Source organism: Eretmochelys imbricata, chromosome 22, assembly GCF_965152235.1.
Source record: "Eretmochelys imbricata isolate rEreImb1 chromosome 22, rEreImb1.hap1, whole genome shotgun sequence".
NCBI lineage: Eukaryota > Metazoa > Chordata > Testudines > Cheloniidae > Eretmochelys > Eretmochelys imbricata.
Genome location: NC_135593.1, coordinates 15563084 through 15581753, shown reverse-complemented (window position 1 = coordinate 15581753; position 18670 = coordinate 15563084). Strand labels below are relative to the sequence as shown.

The window sequence follows — 18670 nt, the reverse complement described above, 5'->3', positions numbered from 1 at the left end:
ATGTGTGCTAGTTATCGTGCTGTACAATCCTAGGTGAAGGCAAGGCACTGTCGTGTTTACTGCAAGGTGGCTAGGCGAGGTCAGCACTGTACCACCTGTCCGTGGCTGGCCTCACGTGGCTTCCCTTATGGTAAAACTACAGTGCCTTACCTCCACTGTTTTTACACGCACGTTAGTTATCCCATGGTAAAAACACACCTTTTTGTCAGTGAAGACATAGCCATAGAGGTATCCCATCCAGGTGCTAATGCAGTCCTACCGTAGACTGTTTGTGAGCTCCAATAAGATTACAGCAAAAGGTGGCCTGGGTTCAGGTCAACAAGCAATGTATGAATTCATAATAGAGAGGCAGACACCTCTTTATCTGTCCTGTAGGGAGATGCCCCCTTTACCTGCCCCGAGGACTAAGACTTAGCACCAAGATTCACACTCATTCCAATGAGACTAGATAGGAGTACCCAGTACCTCTGTCTGTGCCGGAAAACATCACGTCCTGAGCGTGAGACATCCTGACGAACATCTGCCAGAGCAGCCACGGCACCCTGGGCCACTGCGGCCGCTGAATGAGGCCTGTGACTGGCTGATGATGCCGAAAGGCTCTTCCCCACCGTGCTGGCTGGTCTTTGAATGGCTGTTCTACCCGAGCCAGGTTTAAAATGAGCAGCTAAGGCAAGGATCAGCCTCATGATGGATTTCAGGTTCCCATCAACGATATCTGCAAAATGCAATCAAACCTCAGGGCAATGGGGCTCAGCAGGTTCTTGTCTGACCAACATGTGTGAATGTAATTAAACTCAACAGGAGCATTCCAAAAGAAAGGGACTGAACAATTAGGACTGAAAAGGAGTACTTGTGGCACCTTAGAGACTAACAAATTTATTTGAGCACAAGCTTTCATGAGCTACAGCTAACTTCATCGGATGCAGTGAGCTGTAGCTCACGAAAGCTTATGCTCAAATAAATTTGTTAGTCTCTAAGGTGCCACAAGTACTCCTTTTTTTTTTGCGGATACAGACTAACACGGCTGCTACTCTGAAACCTGTCATTAGGAATGAGTTATCTTTCCAGTGCTCCACAGAATTTGTTTTGTATGAAGCAGCCTGAAGTAAAATCAGTCACTGCCACCTACAGGACAGAATTTTATCTGCTTTGGGCATATGTGGGACTTCTGTATGGGATTATTTTCAACAAATAGTCCAGCCTATGTGTGACAGTGTTACTGAAAGATCACTACAAAGGTGTCACAGTCACTGAAATCACCACTGTCCCAGTGATGACTCCAACTGGCCCATGGAATTTGCATTCACATTTTTAATAGGAAAGAGGAGGGCGCTGAGCAAGAATGGATTTCTGCAACAATAACATCTAGTAATCATTAACTAATCAATCCTCATCACTATGCATTTTACCTCAGTGTACAAAACAGACCAAATCTGATGACCTTCAGGGCTCGCTCCAAAGACCATCCATTCTTTTTCTGGGGTGGTAGAGGGATTTTTCTAAGCCACCCAATGGATTTGGACATGCAGTGGCCATTAAGTCTAATGGGAACTGGGCATCCAATCCTGTAGGCAGCTTTGAAAATCCCAGCCCCAGACTTTTGGGGAGGGACTGGATGCCTGAAGTGTGGTTAATTTTTACTTTTGGAGGATGGGATGGAGCCAAAATAAACATTCTGTTAAAATAGATCATAAAGGTAATTAATCAATGTCACTCACAGAGGCTCTGAGGCAGAGAGGGGAAATGACTTGCCCAAAGTCACAGAGCGAGTCAGTGTCAGAGCTATGATTAGAACTCAGGGGTTCCTGTGTCCCAGAGTCCTGCGCCCATATCTCACTCTGCACAGTAGCTTTGATATGTTAATCCTGCCTCAATCTGGGGGGGATGGACTAAATGACCTCTTGATGTCCCCTCCTGCTCTACATTCCTCTGATTGCTTCATAACATGTCCAACTTCAGAGCCCTTACACAAAGCTCTCAACAAAGTCCTGTCACCGAGAATGGCCAAAGGAGACTAGAACAGGCCAGACATGGGATGTGACATTTTTTCTAGGAAAACCAGAAGGGATGCGGACCACCAGCCCTGGATTTCAATCTTTAGAGCTTACTCTGCTCTCATTTGTGCCCTACCAAACTCTGGATGCTCATGCTTTACTTCCCTGCTACCGACCTGGATACAAGAAAGCAAATTCAGATCACTGAGTTAAGCGGCCTCGAGAGAGCTGCCTGGGCTGGGCCTGTTGATATATTTGTTTACAGTGTGTATAGACAAGGTTTTATCAGTATTAACAACAGCTTATAGAGTCAGTGAAATGGGGCGAACTGGCATGTAATGCCTCACTGAATGGGAAAAAATAGCACAGACTCCAGTCTGCTGGTAGCCATGCTGCTGGCATGGAGCACTTACTGTGTACTCTGAATACACAAAGACTACCCAGCTGAGGCTTGTAACCCCCAGGGCTGTTCTCTTCTCCTCCTGATAACAACAGGAAAGGTCAGATGCTCCACGATTCCAGTTTGAGTCATTGGGCACTGCACCTCACCCAGTGCCCCAGGAGGAGCAAACAGTACACTCAACAACCAGCAAGAATAGGGGACTGTTTTCCTCCAACCATGTGCTGTCTGTGACTAAATGATGCCACAGTAAGAGGCAGAAAGTGCATGTTTTTGCTCCTTGTGTCTCTTTCCCACCACATGTTCTGTTCCTCTTATGACAGGAAATGCTGGCAAACAGAGTTTGCCAAGCATGGGAAACAATACCACTGATTTCAAGTGGTCTGGAATTATCTTGTTCCCACCACAGAAGGCAACAGCGCAATAACAATTTATTTATGTCCATTCAATTAAGGTTTCCCAAGTCTGTGTTCTCAATTATACCACTTGTTTGGTCCTCTGACCACTCAGAGGAGAGGGGGCATTTCTTCTTCTTCTTAATACTATTATGACAGGTTTCAGAGTAGCAGCCGTGTTAGTCTGTATTTGCAAAAAGAAAAGGAGTACTTGTGGCACCTTAGAGACTAAGAAATTTATTGGAGCATAAGCTTTCGTGAGCTACAGCTCACTGCATCAGATGCATTCACGAAAGCTAATGCTCAAATAAATTTGTTAGTCTCTAAGGTACCACAAGTACTCCTTTTCTTTTTGTTAATACTATTATGTATTTCTTGCCCTGGACTGCTAGTTGCTCCTGTTTGGTACTGTTACCAAAGCAACCAAGAATTTAGTGCCATTCAACCGAAAACTAAACATGTTACTGGGCTGTAGCAACAAGAGAAACTGGCTTGGAAATAAATTATCTGTAGGACACAAAACAACAAAGCATCCAGTTCTCACATATATAGCTAAGGATCATGGTGACACTGTCATTAAGGAGCAATTACCTTTCGCTGAAGTTTGGTGCATACGTATCTTTTTCGATGCCACGAATTGCAGGACTTTTTCTACATTTTCTCTCATTTCCTGCTGGCTGGTGGGACTGACCTCAATGCCGTTCAGCTTCTCACCGGCTGGGAAAATCAAACAGCCTAATTATAGAGAGGAATGGACCTGCTTGGTGCTGACTGGCACTGGAACGGTTACAGGTGCAAGGAATGTAGGATTCAGCAGCTGTTATCTTGGGAAGAGTAAGGGAGCCATATGTGTGACTTCTCGCTGCTCATGAGGTGTCTAATGGCAAAATAAATCCATAGCACTGTCTGTGAAGGTGCTTTCTGTGGATAATTCATTATTCCTTGTATCTTCTTGAGTCAGCACATGTCCCTTCTGTGCAGATACACTGCACTGCATAGCATAGTCTCAGCAAAGGACAGCATCAGCTTCTAGAACCATTTCTGCTCAGTCCTATTATTTCTTTCTTGTAAATATTTGTGTCTTAGCAAAGAGATTAACTCCGACCGACAGGAATCTCATCCATTAACACCTACAAGTAAACTCCAGGCAGGGCTGTCCACATTAGGCAGAGATACCGAACAATGAGACTCGGGTCATACATACAAATGAAGTTAAGAAGCCACATACTAGTCCCACCTTAGCCCATACACCCCTCTGGGTCCCTGATGCCATTCATCGATATGGGAAATCCTTTCATGGCTCCCTTAAAACAGCTCAGCTCCTCTTGTGGCAGTTATCATGGCCACGCTAGCGGGTTTTGGCATGTGTCAGGTGACAAAGTGAATGCAGTTCTCAAAGGGCCTGGAACTTGGCCAGTAGCCAAAGGTTAGCAAGTGATACTGAGCTAACACATAAGGACTTCAGTGGAAGATTGGCTTTATGATCCACAATTTTCCTTCCTCTTAAAATGACCACCCTGCTCCGATACTGCGAGACCTGCTGGCCAGCCTCACACAGTTCCAAACATTCCACTAGACGGGCCCCACCAAGACGAGTTTCCTCCACGCAACACCCCACAGCCCCAACAGGAGCAATAGCGCCACTTGGTGTTACTGACCTACAATTTCAATGAGAGTGGCCAGGATGACCCCATCTCGGAGATCCTGCCTCAGGTCCTGCACTGGCTTTATTGCTGGCTTCTTCTTCAGCTGGGAATTCACCCAGGCCACGTACGCCTGTAGTTGATGCTGTAAACAGAAAAGAAAACAAAATTTTGCAAGTCACTGTTGTTTTAGGAAGTAGTTGCACAACTCTTACCTTTCACTCAACCGTAGGTTCGCTTAGATCACAAGTACAAATGGGTTTCATCCTACCACCTACGTGACACTGGTTCACAAAACAAAACCAGCGTTCTGTTTGGAGTAGCTCGGTACAACCCAGAACTGGAACAGCAGGAAGAACTGCAGGTCAGGACCGAGAGGCATCAGCACAGCTTAGAAGGAAGCTTGCATTGAACCTGCCTGAGGCTGCAGTATATCTGGTTCAAAGCAACTACTGCCAGTCCCTCACTTTTAATCCCAGCATTAATTCACTCATAAAATGTTAAAAACCAAAAATTACTTTCTTTCAGATATTTAAAAAATAAAGAAATATAGCTTAGTTGACAGTTAAAATAACCAGTGTAATTTTCAGTGAATTACACTAATTGTTAAGGAAATGATTGGATTTGATAATGGGCCAATTTCACTTTGGTATATGGTCCTGACACTCTTGGGCTCAACTTTCCACACCCTTGCACCTTGTGTCATCATTTACATCAGTGCAAGAAAGCACAAACTGTGTGAAGAACACTACCACTCTAACTGGGTAGTCTTCTACATTGTCTTTGCACAGGTGTAACTGACAGCAGGAGGCAACAGATAATGGAGAACCAGGTTTTTGAGCTCCCTAAGTAGTCATCTGGTGTCAGGGGCTGATATGCAAAAGCAGTCCCGTGTGCATGTGTAAGGGGTTCACTTTTTCATTCCTATACTTTACATGAGACGTTAGTGGCTGGTAGAAGCCCTGGTGAAACGGGAATTCCTTTGGGACAAGGGCTTGTGCAGCACGTGGAGTGTAATCAGATTTATCCCTTTATGGGATTACCTCCCTTTTCACAAAGCTTCCCATTATTCTGCAGCTGCGGCGGGTTTTAAGTCTCCATTCCACATTATCTCAGCAATATCAGTCATCATTTATGCTTCTACACCCTGCCACAAAGTCACATTCTGATAACAAAACCACTTGTAATCATCCTGACAAGGGAAATCCAACTTTAAACACAACACAGCTCAGTCTGTCTGCTCAGAAAGGTGCCCGGACACTTATGTTCAATTGGTTCTGCTCACTCAGCAGATAAGTATGGAGCATAGTGTGAGAGGCACACTTGGGGGCGGCTGCTCAATTTGTTGTAAAAAACAAAAGTGGAAGTGCTGAGTGGGAAGTCTAGACTTTGGGAGACACATGAGACTAATGCAAGCTTGCTGGAGTGGATTTTGCCTCCCCTGCTTAGAGTCCAGAATAGTCAGCGCTCTAACTCATCTAGCGTAAATTAGTTCTGAAAGTACCAGTAGCTATCAATTTCGCCTGCCCAGTTGAAAATATCACCAGCTTCCACTGAACGGGAACACGAACCATGAAGCATAAATATAACAAGCATAGTCCTGGCTTCTCTCCCACTCATACAATAGGTACAAGAGGATGATCCCGCATTGGTTTTCAGGTCAATAGTAATAACTACCCCTGCTAAAGTGCAAGGAGGAGTTGAGTTCCTATGTGACCTAAGTTAGACAGAAGTGCCTGGTCCCAAGAAAGGAGGGGCCTGGGACTTTACACCAGGATCCAGCCACACAACACAATTTAATTTCAAGGACAGACCAGAACTCAAACCTTCTATTACACAAAGATTCAGTGAAGCTTTAATTTATTCAAGTAATTATCAGTGGAAGAGAGAGATGTTTATTTACAGAGCCATCTGTTACCCGCTGAAACAGCTACAGCACCCTTATGGAAAAGTCCTATACAATTCAATAAGGTTCCATAGAGATTGAACAGGGTTACATAGAAAATATTTCAAAAACCTATAAAATGAAAGAGAATCATCTCCTTTTTACACATTTTTTTATTAACCATCCTATAGGAATCTACCTTAGGGGTAAAATTCTCTACTAAATTCTATAGGATGGTTCAAAATACTCTAGAAAGGTTGCCATATTCTATTATATTCTGTGGGTCTTTTCCCTATAAGCAACTCCTTTTTCACACAAAGGAAATAAATTATATAAAAATACAGCCTTATGATTAACAATTTAATACTTTTCCCTTTGTTTTCTCCCATTCTTTGCACACAAAATAAAAATCACTATTTTTGGGTAGGCATTTTTACTGGTATGGAGTAATTAGTATCGTAATTAGAAAATCACTTTTAAAGCCCTGTAAATTTACACTTTAAATGATCCTCTCCAAAAAGACAACTTTTTGTGCCTGTGCAATAGTGATGTCACTATTACAAAGGGAAGGATTTCACAGTTGTTACTGCTACAATACTGCAGACTTTCATTTAATTAGCATGTTTAGTATTTTTTCCCCATTCAGAGCATAAGATTTTCCTGGCACAGTTCAGACTGTTGGTTTGTTCATCCATAGCTTATTATGTGTCCAGAAAAATCTACCAGCTAATTAGTTTAGTGCAGGACTCCAGAGATACTCTGATTTCTGCAAAGCTAAAAGCCCAAGCGGCAGCCTGTTATTTCTGGCAGCTGAGATGAACAGGTGACTGAATTTCCCAAGAGAAAAACAGACATGAAAGTTTAATGACCTAAAAATTGCAGAGTGGTGTTAAATGCACTAAGAGACAAAACCAAAAGCCCTTTATTCCAGACAGAGAACTCCACGTGTCCATATTCTAGTAAATGAAAAAAGGAGAGCAAATTTTGTGAGGATGTATTCTGCAAATGGAAACAAGCATTTCTACACAGCAGATTTCATCCGTCAGGACAAAAAAAAAACACTTCCTGCACCATATCTCTCAATGAGATCAGATCCGACTTCTGTATTTTTCTCCATTCAGTTCTTGAAGGTACAAAGAGTTACACTTGTTCCGGGATCAGGGAACAGGTCATGAAAAATCGGGAACAGGTCATGAAATTCACTGCACAACTTTTGACATTTTCTCTGCATTCTTCTGTACCCAAACATCTGAAAAACAGGTTAGGGATAATTTGGAGTCTCTTTGTCTGTCTGAGGTTCTTCCAGGAGTTAACTGCTCAGGAATTTGTTTGGTAAGCTTCTGTTAGCATCATGTATCAACTGGCAATCACAAAAAAAAGAGTTTTCTCTGGAGAATAATTCTATCCATAATGCTATAGCACTAAGTTTAATTAGCAGAAAAGACGATGGCTACTTTTGAAAATGTTAGTGTCCAGTTTGTATAGTGATGAGCATGTTAGAAATGCTGACAGGCAGATTTCTCACAATGTGATACAGGTATGTACTAGGTATGAAATGATACTCAATATAAAAAATGTCTGTACTTATTGGAAAGACAACGTGTGCTTTATAATTCTTCCCACAAATGTAATGTTTTACTTCCTCTTTCTGATTATTTATAGAACTCACCCTATCTGGGAATGTAACTAGTCATGTTTCCTTGTTCCCTTAGTGGTCCACATTTTCCCCTACTTGTTTTAGGTCTGTATGGAAATTCCTGCAAAAGACACTGAAAAGTTTCATCTTGGGATAATTAGCCAAGATTAGTAACAATATTTGAACTCTGGATACAGCCATGGGCAATAAAAAAGGGAAGCTGGAGTCTGCAGTCTGTCCCTTTTCCCAGCCTCTCTCTAGGGAAGATTTTTCCATAGTGCTAATTAATAGTTTTCATCTGTGCAAAGGATATTTAAGATCTAAAAATTATCCACTATTCTTTTATTCTGGAGAATCACAATCACCCAACAGACCTCATTAGCATAGTGGGCATGAGGGTCTAGCAGCCTCATTAAGCCAATGCTGTCAAAATTCCCTGTATTACATTTAGCTTCTTTAAATTAATATCCACCGAGTCAGAGTGTTCTCTCTTCTGCTTCAGCCTTTTGCTTGCTGAACAACACCCAGGGCTCCCCTCTCTTACCCTCGCTTCTTCCATTTCTCAAGAACTGGCTGTCTCTGCAACACTGGTCATCAGTCCCTGATCAGCATTTCTCAGGCACTTAGGCTGCAGACACTGGACAAGATTTTGAACCTCAATACAGCTTCTTTAAATTGCTCTGGTGGCATGAAGGAGCCACAATAGCCCAGAGAAAGAACGAGGAGTACTTGTGGCACTTTAGAGACTAACAAATTTATTTGAGCAAAAGCTTTCGTGGGCTAAAGCCCACTTCATCAGATGCATGTAGTGGAAAATACAGTAGAAAGATAGATATATATATACACATACAGAGAACATGAAAAAATGGGGGTTGCCATACCAGCTCTAACAAGACCAGTCGATTAAGGTGGGCTATTATCAGCAGGAGAAAAAAACTTTTGTAGTGATAATTAGGATGGCCAATTTCTAACAGTTGACAAGAAGGTATGAGTAACAGTAGGGGGGAAATTAGCATGGGGAAATAGCTTTTAGTTAGTGTAATAACTCATCCACTCCCAGTCTTTATTCAAGCCTAATTTAATGGTGTCCAGTTTGCAGATTAATTCCAGTTCTGCTGTTTCTCGTTGGAGTCTGTTCTTGAAGTTTTTTTGTTGAAGAATTGCGACTTTTAGGTCTGTAATTGAGTGTCCAGGGAGGTTGAAGTGTTCTCCAACTGGTTTTTGTATGTTATCATTCTTGACGTCTGATTTGTGTCCATTTATTCTTTTGCGTAGAGATTGTCCGGTTTGGCCAATGTACATGGCAGAGGGGCATTGCTGGCACATGATGGCATATATCACACCAGAGGAATTCTCAAAGTGCAGGAGCAGTGTAGGGCCAATGTACATTCTACTCCGCAATGTTTTCCTGCAGTCCCAGTATGGGGGCATGTTGGGCATGGGATGGGGAGTGGTCAAAGCATTCTGCGCTGCCTATGGGGCTGCTCAAATTTATAATGGGTCCCCACTGGCCCCCAGAGCAGCTCAGAATCCAGGCGGCACAAGGTGGTATTAAAACATCTTTCTACCCCATTCCTCCTATACTTCACCTTCTGTGTTGTGTCTCCTGACAGAACACAAATCTGAGTGAGAAGAACTGATCAGCCTGAAAGAGGAGTGACTGATGCAGCAAAAGACACCCATGCCTGGTGGGAAAGAGAGAAGATGGAAAGAATAGAGCAGCCATTCCTGTTTCCCTCATCCCCCCTTCCTCATACCTTGTGATTGTTTGTTACATCCACTTGTGGTGTCATGTCTTTATTCGACTGTAAGAATTCTGGGACAGGGATCATCTTTTACTCTGTATTTGTGCAGCACCTATCACAATGGGGGCCCGATCCGGACCACAGCCCTGTATGTGCTACTTCAATACTAATAAATAATATTAAGGTGTCCTAAGTATGGGAGCAGCACAGACAGAGAGGGAAGCCCAGGCCAGGGACAAGGAAAGAAGCTCCAGGTCTGGTAGAGGAGGCAGAAAGAGGGGCCCCAGGCCTGGACTGGAGAAGCCCATATACTTCCCTGCCCGCTCAGGCCCATAGCCCTGACAGCTGCTCAGACCCTAACCTATTCTAATGTTGAACCTTTGCTCTTTGAGTTGAAGAGGAAGCTTCCACAGGGTCTATTACACTGGCTCCTGTGACACCATTATGCTGCTGGCTCCTGCCAACTACAGATGCTTCCAAACAGCACAGGATTTAACAAATCCCTGGAGCTTCCCTTTGCTGTCTTATAATCAGGTCTGGCTCATGGCTGCATCCCAAAGTGTTCTGAGAGGTAACAGCTATTGATCTAGCCACCCCAGCCTCCTTCTTTTCCTGAAGAACTCACCCTTGAACCAGTTACTGCTCAACAGCTTGCCCAACCTCTGTCACTAACAGGCTGTTTAACCGAAGTATTGGTCCAGCCATATCCTGGGCTCCGTGGGGCAGGAATAGGTTCTGGTCCCACACCTCAATCTGAATTTCTCTCACAAGTGAGGATTTTCTTTTTTAGGAATAACACAGCACCCTCAGCCCAAAGATTTACTATACAGAGCACAGATTATTAGGATTGCAAAGGGGTTAAGATTAATCCTATTTAAATTAACACGGCTTTGTGTTCCAAAAGGGGGCCTACTTTACCTGAGCTCTGTGAATGGGAAAGTAGCTGCCTTACCTGGAGCTGCCTGGGGCCCAGATTGCTGAAGCTCCCAGGCAGCGTTTTTCTCTTATGTTTAGATCACTATGGATGTCCCTAAAAGATCTTTCAGGACAGAGCCAGAGTTTGAAGGAATGGACCCTGGGGCCATCTGCTGTTGTAGACACACGTAGCTCCTTCTGCGGGTGAATCACAGCTGGGAACGCTCAAAGTTCTCCATTGAGCACAGCACTGATAGGGGCAGGATCATAACTGTACAATATTTCTAGGTGTGCAGTTTTGCTATTTTAATTACAAAGTACCCAGGACTGAGGAGGTGGCTCAGACCCAACTGATGATGGGACAGCTTTTGCAGGGCTCAGGACTACTCACCCCAGGAACTATTTTGCTTCCAGTAACAGGGAGCTATAACCATTTTTCAGTGCAAAAAACACCCCTTTAGGGTGAGCGCCTCTTCTAAGGCACTGGAGGCACTTAACGGTTGATTAGTATTATCTAATACTTCTGTTGCAGTAGAGTCTGGAGAGTGCAGTCAAGATTCAGGCCCCATTGGGCTAGGCACTGTAGAAACACACAGGAAGACAATATAATTTATAATTTAAGGAGACAAGTGACATACAAAGGGTGAGGGGAGAGGAATACAATAGAATATATATAATTGTGTACATATTTGCTTTTTTCATTATAAATAATGAAGTAAGAGTCAACTATCCTCATCTGCCCCTCAAGCAGTCATTAACTGGCTGATATACTTTGGGAGAGTCACAGCAGAAGTATGTCTTGAAGAGAGAGCTGACAGTAGAGCAGCCCTACAGACTGGTTCAGGGAGGGTCTTCCATATGTAAGCAGCAGTGTGGATGAAGGTGCAGAGACTGTTTTATGAGGCGCTGATAAAGAGGTGAATGAGGCAGGCACTGATAGCAGAGCGGAGATGGCAGGGTTGACATGGTAGAACCCATGGGCAAACAAGCAGGAAGGAGTAGAGCTGGGAAGGATCCTGAAAGCGAGGACCAGAAACGTGAACTTGATGCAGTGAAGCAGGAGGAGCTCCGAGAAGGATTCAAAGAGGGGAGTGACAAGATCAGAGAGACAAGCAAGGAAAATGATCGCAGTAGACTGTGGGGATGGAGGACAGTGTGAGTGCTACGGAATCAGGAGACAGAAGGTTGCAGTAATCAAGGTGGGATATGAAGACGATTTGGACAAACGTTTCAGCTGTCTAGACAAAGAGAAAGAGCTGGATCATGGACATATTATCAAGGAAGAAGCAGCAAGATTTGGATATGGGCTAGATGTGCAGGGGAAGAGAGCGCAAGAAGTCAAAGATGATATCCAGATGATACTGTTTGTCACCAGTGACAAGGAGAGGAAGGTAAAGAGTAGATAAGATACAAGAGATTGGTGGGAATAGCTAAGGCATGTGAGAGAGAACTCACAACAGATGTGTTGTTTACTTCCTTCCTGAACTTCAAACTTATGCCTCATTACATGCCAAAGGCAAGTGACTTTCTCAAAAACCACATGCCCCATTATGTGTTAATATTTACATAACACAGTTTAGATACATATGAGGGACAGAGTGTGTCAGCTTGTGGAGTCAAGACTCCTGGGTTCTATTCCTTGTTACAGAAATGATGTGTGACTTTGGGCATGTCACTTACTCTCTGTCCATTTTTTTTCCCTGTCTGTAAAAGAGGGATATTAATCCCCACCATGCTAAAACGTGTGAACATCCTGGAAAGGAGGGTGTCATAGAAGGGGAAAATACCCAACACCATCTCTTCCCAATGTCACATGACTCAGCCTGCAGGTGGAAAGAAGGAAAGCATAACAGCATCAGCAGCATTAATATTCCCCTCCTGCTTCTCCCATCTCAGTCTCAAAATGAAATACATAAGTTATATAGGGCTTGTACTGAATTAGGATTGTACCTGGTACTTAACTGGCTGGTTTGCCCCTTTCCCCAGTTGAGAGAGAAGAGAAATAACTAGCACTTGTAGTGTGACATCTCCCATGATGCTCGAGGCATTGCTCTAGGCATTAGTTGCTCTAGGCATTCTCATCAGCCCAGTGTAACTTACCATCTGCCACTTAGGGCTCAATTCCCTCTCCTTTCTAGCACAGTATCAGTGGGGAGTCAGCCATGCCTGCCTGGCAGTAAACAAAACATCATGCTTTAAGGGCAGGTTACTGTGCCTCCATGTACTAGTCTGCCCTTTATTTTACCCCTTTTTAGAGTCCCACTTGCACGGGATAGTACAGGGATAACTCCCTTGAAACTTTCAAAACTCTCTCAGAGGTTTGGGGGCTGCTTGTTTTGAAGTTCATCCAGCCTCTTCTGCTTTCAGTAGACAGCACAGTAGATATAACAAATCCCTGACTTTTCTTGGGTTCTGAACTTCTTGCAACCTCTTCCCCATGGACCCTCACTGCCATCTTCAACTGCTTCCGGGAAAAGGTACTTCTTCCTTATTTCCAAATTTATTTGGTGACAGAAAAGGTCTCAAGTGTCTGAATCTCTCCCCATGGCTCGGCTTGGGGGTTCAATCTGGGATGGTAACAGGTCTCACAGTCTTTCCTCTGCTTTTCCTTTACATCTTATGAACACGGCTCACAGAACAAGTCTAGCGAGATCAGTAAGAAGCATTCTGTGCCCACTGCCCTTATGCTGTGGGGCTGGTTTCAATATTAAAGTAATTCAGTGTCCTGGATGTTCAGAGCCCTGAGCCAAGTGTCTGCAGCAATGAAGCTCAAAGGCCAACCTAATTGCATCAGGAGGTAATGTGTTTAAGGCCTTGCATGGTTTCTAAGCTCTCTGACATTATCTTAATTAGATGATCTTTGTAATCTCCCATGTTCTTCCACTTTGAGTTTCTGTTGGTTTTGTTTTGACTAGGTCTTTGTAGAAGCAGAGAATAAAACCCCATAAACAAATAGAACAATGTTACCCTCCAGACCAGCATAAAATGATCCATCCTGGAAAGAGATCCCTGGGTCTGATTCAGGCTGCCAAACAAACGGGAGCAGCCTGGATCTGGCCTCCATGTAATGAAACCCAGGATACTGTGGGCCTGAGTGAGTCCAGCTTGTCTATGTGGGGTATGTTGCAGCCAAGGCTGCTCATTCATAAAACGTTCACTTCAAAGCCTGACATTCAATTTCTTTCAAAACAACGTTTGGGCCAGTGTAAATTCTTTCTTATTCAGTATAAGGCCTGTCCCAAGCACACAGAATTCCTCAGTCATGGCTGCACTGTCTGGAAAGGAGGCATTAGTGCAATTTTGCACAGATAAGGAGGCAGAGATAGTGCATGAGCTGTAAAAGACAAAGGTGCATCAAAAATCTTGACGTAGCATCCAAGCGAGTGGTGAATCAGGTCAGAATCAAAAAGAACTATCTGAACCATCACCCATATTTGGAATTGAACGTGGGCATTTTTAAAATTCTGGAGTGTTTGGAGAAGTGCTTTTAGCTGACTTGCTGAGATATGGAGAGAAATATCATCCGGGGGTTCTGCTGGAATTCTAGCCAGAACTGCAAAAACTGTTCTCCATGTGATTTCTAGCCCAGTTTTGAAGACCCAAAAGGTTCAAACCACTGGGAGAAGCGACGTAGCCAACCCCTTATACCACACTATTTCCCGAGTGTGATGATAATAGCTTCCCAATAGGGGTGCTTTAGAATTATTATGTCTAGGAACTTACAGAACTCTACTTTCAGGAATGATTTGACGAGAGAAAACAATACATGTGGAGGAAGGAATAAAGCCTGAATGTTGAACTAGCCTTGGCTCCTTCCCTTTTTATGCCTGAACACAGAGCACTGGGCATACTCAACAGGATTTTCATGCCTGCCTTCCAGTTTGTATGGTCTTCAGCTAAATTGTTGCTTCAGATCAGTAAACTAATCTCAAACAATGGTCCCCAGTTTAATTAGCTGGATTTTTTTAAAAAAATAGAAGCACGGGGTTCTCTTCTGCCCTCCTTTATACCATGCAGCCCTGCTGAAATTATTGGGGGTATGTGGCCATGACCAACAGAAGAATTTGGCCCAAAGACTTTAGACTGGATGTGCCCAAAGCTGTAGAAAGCCATTGACCAGGTCTCTCAAATTGTTGAAGGGATATTCCAGTCAGCTCTGTGTGGTCAGGATGTGTGTAATTGATGAAGCAGAGTTCTAAACTCAGCTGTCTAAACTCACCTTTCTAAATATAGATCTCACATAGTAACATCTCTAACCCTCCATTTAAAACTCCTAGTTTGGCAGAACAGTATGTCTGGCTCCAAGTACAGAGAAGCTGGAATCTTTACTTCTGAAATCACTTGCTCGAGTCCTGGCAGTAATGGCTGGGTGGGAATGACAGCCACCATCGGAATCCCAGCTAGGCTGCCATTTGCTCCAGGGAGGGAACTAAGTTACTGGCCTGTGAAGATTGTTTGGTCTACGAGGGAGCAGCTTGTTGGCAGAGTTTCAAATGCCAACTCAAGCTCCAAGAGGTATGTGAAGAATGAGGTGATGGGCTAAAAATGCATTTCGCACATTAGCCAAAAGAAGACAAAGGCAAGAATTTCCAGAGCTCCCAACCACCTAACATGGCATTTGTCTATAACAATTTCTCTAAGAAATTTTCCCATTTTCTCCTTTCTTTCAGCCACAACCAAGGTCCCTCTTAATAATGGGAATCTTGGGTTTCAAAGGGGGTATCCCCATATTTCCCGCAAGAAAATCAAACTCCAGCCAATAGAAGGGGTAGGGCCAATGTGATAACAAAGGAGTTGTTGCCCATTCCAGGTCTAACCCCCGTGTGGCAGCATATAATACCCAAAGGCACTGACTAATAATCCTCTTCATTCAGCCTCCAGAGCTCTGAGAATTAACCATTTGGAGTCTCTCATGTTTTGATCAGAAAATCATGCCTGAAATGTAATTTTAACACCTTCTGTCACTCAAGAGCTCTTAAGTCCACATGGAATTATTAGTGATGCTGCAAACTCCACACTCTCTCTTCTTTCCATGCAGACTCAGGTCTTAGCAGTGCTGGGTACAGCTCAGGGAGCCAGCGAGCCTGAGACTGTTAGCAAATTTTCAAATATGTTATTTTCAGAAATACCATTTCTAGAGCCAAAGAAGAGTAATTGGGAATTACAGACCCTATTTTTGTTATGGTAAAGTCAGGCCCAGATTAATCAATGAGCACTCGGCGCACTTGCACAGAGCCCCTATCTCAGGGGGCCCCCTAACCACCCAGAAACAAAAACAAAACTGAGTGGCGCAGCAACTCACACAGATTTGGCCCAGCTGCTCTTCCATCTTGATGGGGCTATATGAATGCAGGTCGTGCAATGGGAGTGAGCAGAGCTGGGTGGCTGGGATCAGGAGGAGCCACCCTAAACCAGCACAGAAGCAGAGCGCTGAGCCAGGGGGATGCTGGTGAGTGCCCAGGAAGATCCCAGGGGCAGTGGGTAAGGAGCTGGAAGTGAGTTGCTGGTGGGCTATGTGGGTGAGGATGGAGAGTAGAAGGGCTGTGGATAAATCGGGGTTGTTGGGGGTGGTGGGGTTGGGGTCCAGGATGCTGAGGGCTGCGGAAAGTGGGGCTGCAGTGAGTGGGATGTATGTCAGGGCTACTAGAATACCAGGATAAGTGGGGGCTTGTAGAGGGTTGTTGGGATGTATCTGGGGGGGCATTCAGGGATCTCTGTGTGGGGGGTTGGAGGGACAGGGCATTTGAGGGTCTGTGTATGGGGTGGTGAAAGAGTGGCATTCTGGGATGGACTATGTAAGGGTGGGGTGCTTTAAGAAAGGAGGGGAAGCCCCTAATTTCCATAGTGCACAGGGTGCCAAAATTCTTTAATTTGGACCTGAGTACAGTGTGAAACCGCATACATTGTGGGCCCAATTCTTGGCACAGCTGCTCTAGAACCATAAAGGGCTGTACAGCAGTGAAACTGACCTCCAGGGAATACCCCCCCCCCATGTGTATGTGGCCCCACTTGGCTCAGAGCTGGTAGAATAGCTCTACACCAACCTTCCCCTAACAAGCCTCAGGGTAGGGGCCTGCCAGAGAAAGGAGGTGCAGGGTGACTGAAATGCAGTACCCTCTGGAGCTGTGGTCGCTCAGTGTAAGTTAGAGTCCTGAGCCTGCTGTAACTTACACAACAGCTAGGCAGGCTGCACCACAACCTATTACATGCCCACACACACACCTTGTACATTTAGGCCAGGAGATGAGAAAGAGAGAATCAGGAGCGGTGTGATGAGGCCAAAAAATCAGAGAACAAATCCATTTCAGACCCTCTCTTCAGTTTCCTGCACTCTGGGCTGTTGCTGCTATAAGGATCATGACACCTCGAGCTGAGAGTACATAGAGCTAGTGCTTAGCAACAGGTTCTGTACGTTTAAAAATAGCTGGAACATTTCCCTTATATTTTAGTCTGTTTCCAAGCAGCGATGAAGTGGCTCGCAGCCAGGAGAGGGGGCTGTCAAATTCACAATTTAACTACTTTGGCACCACTGTGCATCAAATGAAATTGGGCCTTGCCCAAGCCCCAGCTACCTACCTCAGTTCTGATTCTTTAGGAGACCGGAAGCTAATGCTTAAAACTGTCATTAGATGTGCTGCTGGATGTGCCATCTTTCCCCTGAGATATAAAACTCAGCTCTTGAACACTTGTCATCATTTATTACAACCCATTTTTTGGCGAGAATTGAGTTTTAATGACAGTGTCCTGAACAATTTCTACCTCAAATATTCATATTCTGCCTCCCTTTATCTCCCCCCCCCCCAGTTTTAATTCTTCACTTCCTCTCCTAAACTCTTGCACAGCCATGTTCTAAATAGCCATCTTGTTCTACCCCAGAGATGATTACATTTCAGTGCTGGGTGAAATGATTCTTGCATGTGCATATGTATATAGATATTTTATATAATCAGCGATGCACTTTGGGGTCCATTTGGAAAAGGTGCTATAGATAAAAGACTTGTATTTCTATTTATTATTTGTAAAGGGACGGCTCAGTGCACAAGAAACAAACTCTGCTTACAGTTCTGCCGGCTGGGAACAAGCTGCTTTATTCAACTACATAACAGACTGGGGGGAAACAGGCACTAACTAGGAAGTAAGGGAGGAGTGGAGCATGGCTGCCATCCATAATACTCACTGTAACCCATTAACTCCTTGACCACTTTTACTACAGTTTTTTTTATCACACATGACACAGAAGCCAACACCACCACTCACACTCTACTGACCACAACTTCATTTCAGTTAGTTTGCTGCAATGTAATAACAACTCCCCTTAAGTATCCTCCAATGAAACCAAGCCGAGGTGAGGAGACCGCAGAAAAGAATGTTCTGTAACAGACATCTGAGTATCAACCATTTTTATCACTATAGACTAACAGGGTATTTAAACTTTTGCAGGACACAAGTGGGAGAAATGTCCCTGTGAATTCCTTTGTTTCCCCCAATGTAAGCAACCTCTATCTTCCTTTGGCTCTGCCCAAATGGTTGCCTCCCCAACATCTGGTAAAAGACCGCACCAAGACATATGGTAGCTGTGATACCAGAAATCTCACTCCATTCCTGCCTGCAGTGGGGTGTTTTTGTAAGTGGCACCTGATCTTGCTTTTCCCAACTGGGAACTTTGCTGGTCACTTCCATAACACGATGGGCAGACCCTGTGATTGTGCTATTTTCCTACGCATGTACCTTTAGCCCCTCAGACTGTTTCTAAAGGCCCTGGAAGTGCTGACCAAATCCCCTATCCCTAGACAGGCAGCTCTGTGCACTGATGCTATGCCTGAAATGTACAGTGAGTATCCATCTGGTTAAATACATCTTGGCACTTCTGCAGGATATAATTACCTCTGAAGTTTAACAAGAAGGAAAGTCACTAAAAGGCAAGATGCCAGAATGTTTTCGTTTTAAATTGACTGCTGAACTCCCCACACAACACGCCATTCCCTTCCCAAGCTGTTGCCTCAAGAATAGTTTCTGGCACCTTGCAGAGGGTGTTTTAGTGCCACAGCCTCCCCTCC

General features: G+C 44.2%; 1 protein-coding gene across 1 annotated transcript in view; it reads right to left on the bottom strand.

The window, feature by feature from the left end:
- The window catches only part of DIXDC1 (DIX domain containing 1), a 57091-nt gene that overhangs the window by 32798 nt on the left and 5623 nt on the right, over positions 1-18670 (bottom strand). The window contains exons 2-4 of the mRNA XM_077839821.1: positions 4448-4577; positions 3381-3506; positions 466-715 (exon numbers count right to left, since the gene is read on the bottom strand). Of these exons, the coding sequence (XP_077695947.1) occupies positions 466-715; positions 3381-3506; positions 4448-4577 (506 nt within the window). The remainder of the gene's footprint in view (positions 1-465; positions 716-3380; positions 3507-4447; positions 4578-18670) is intronic.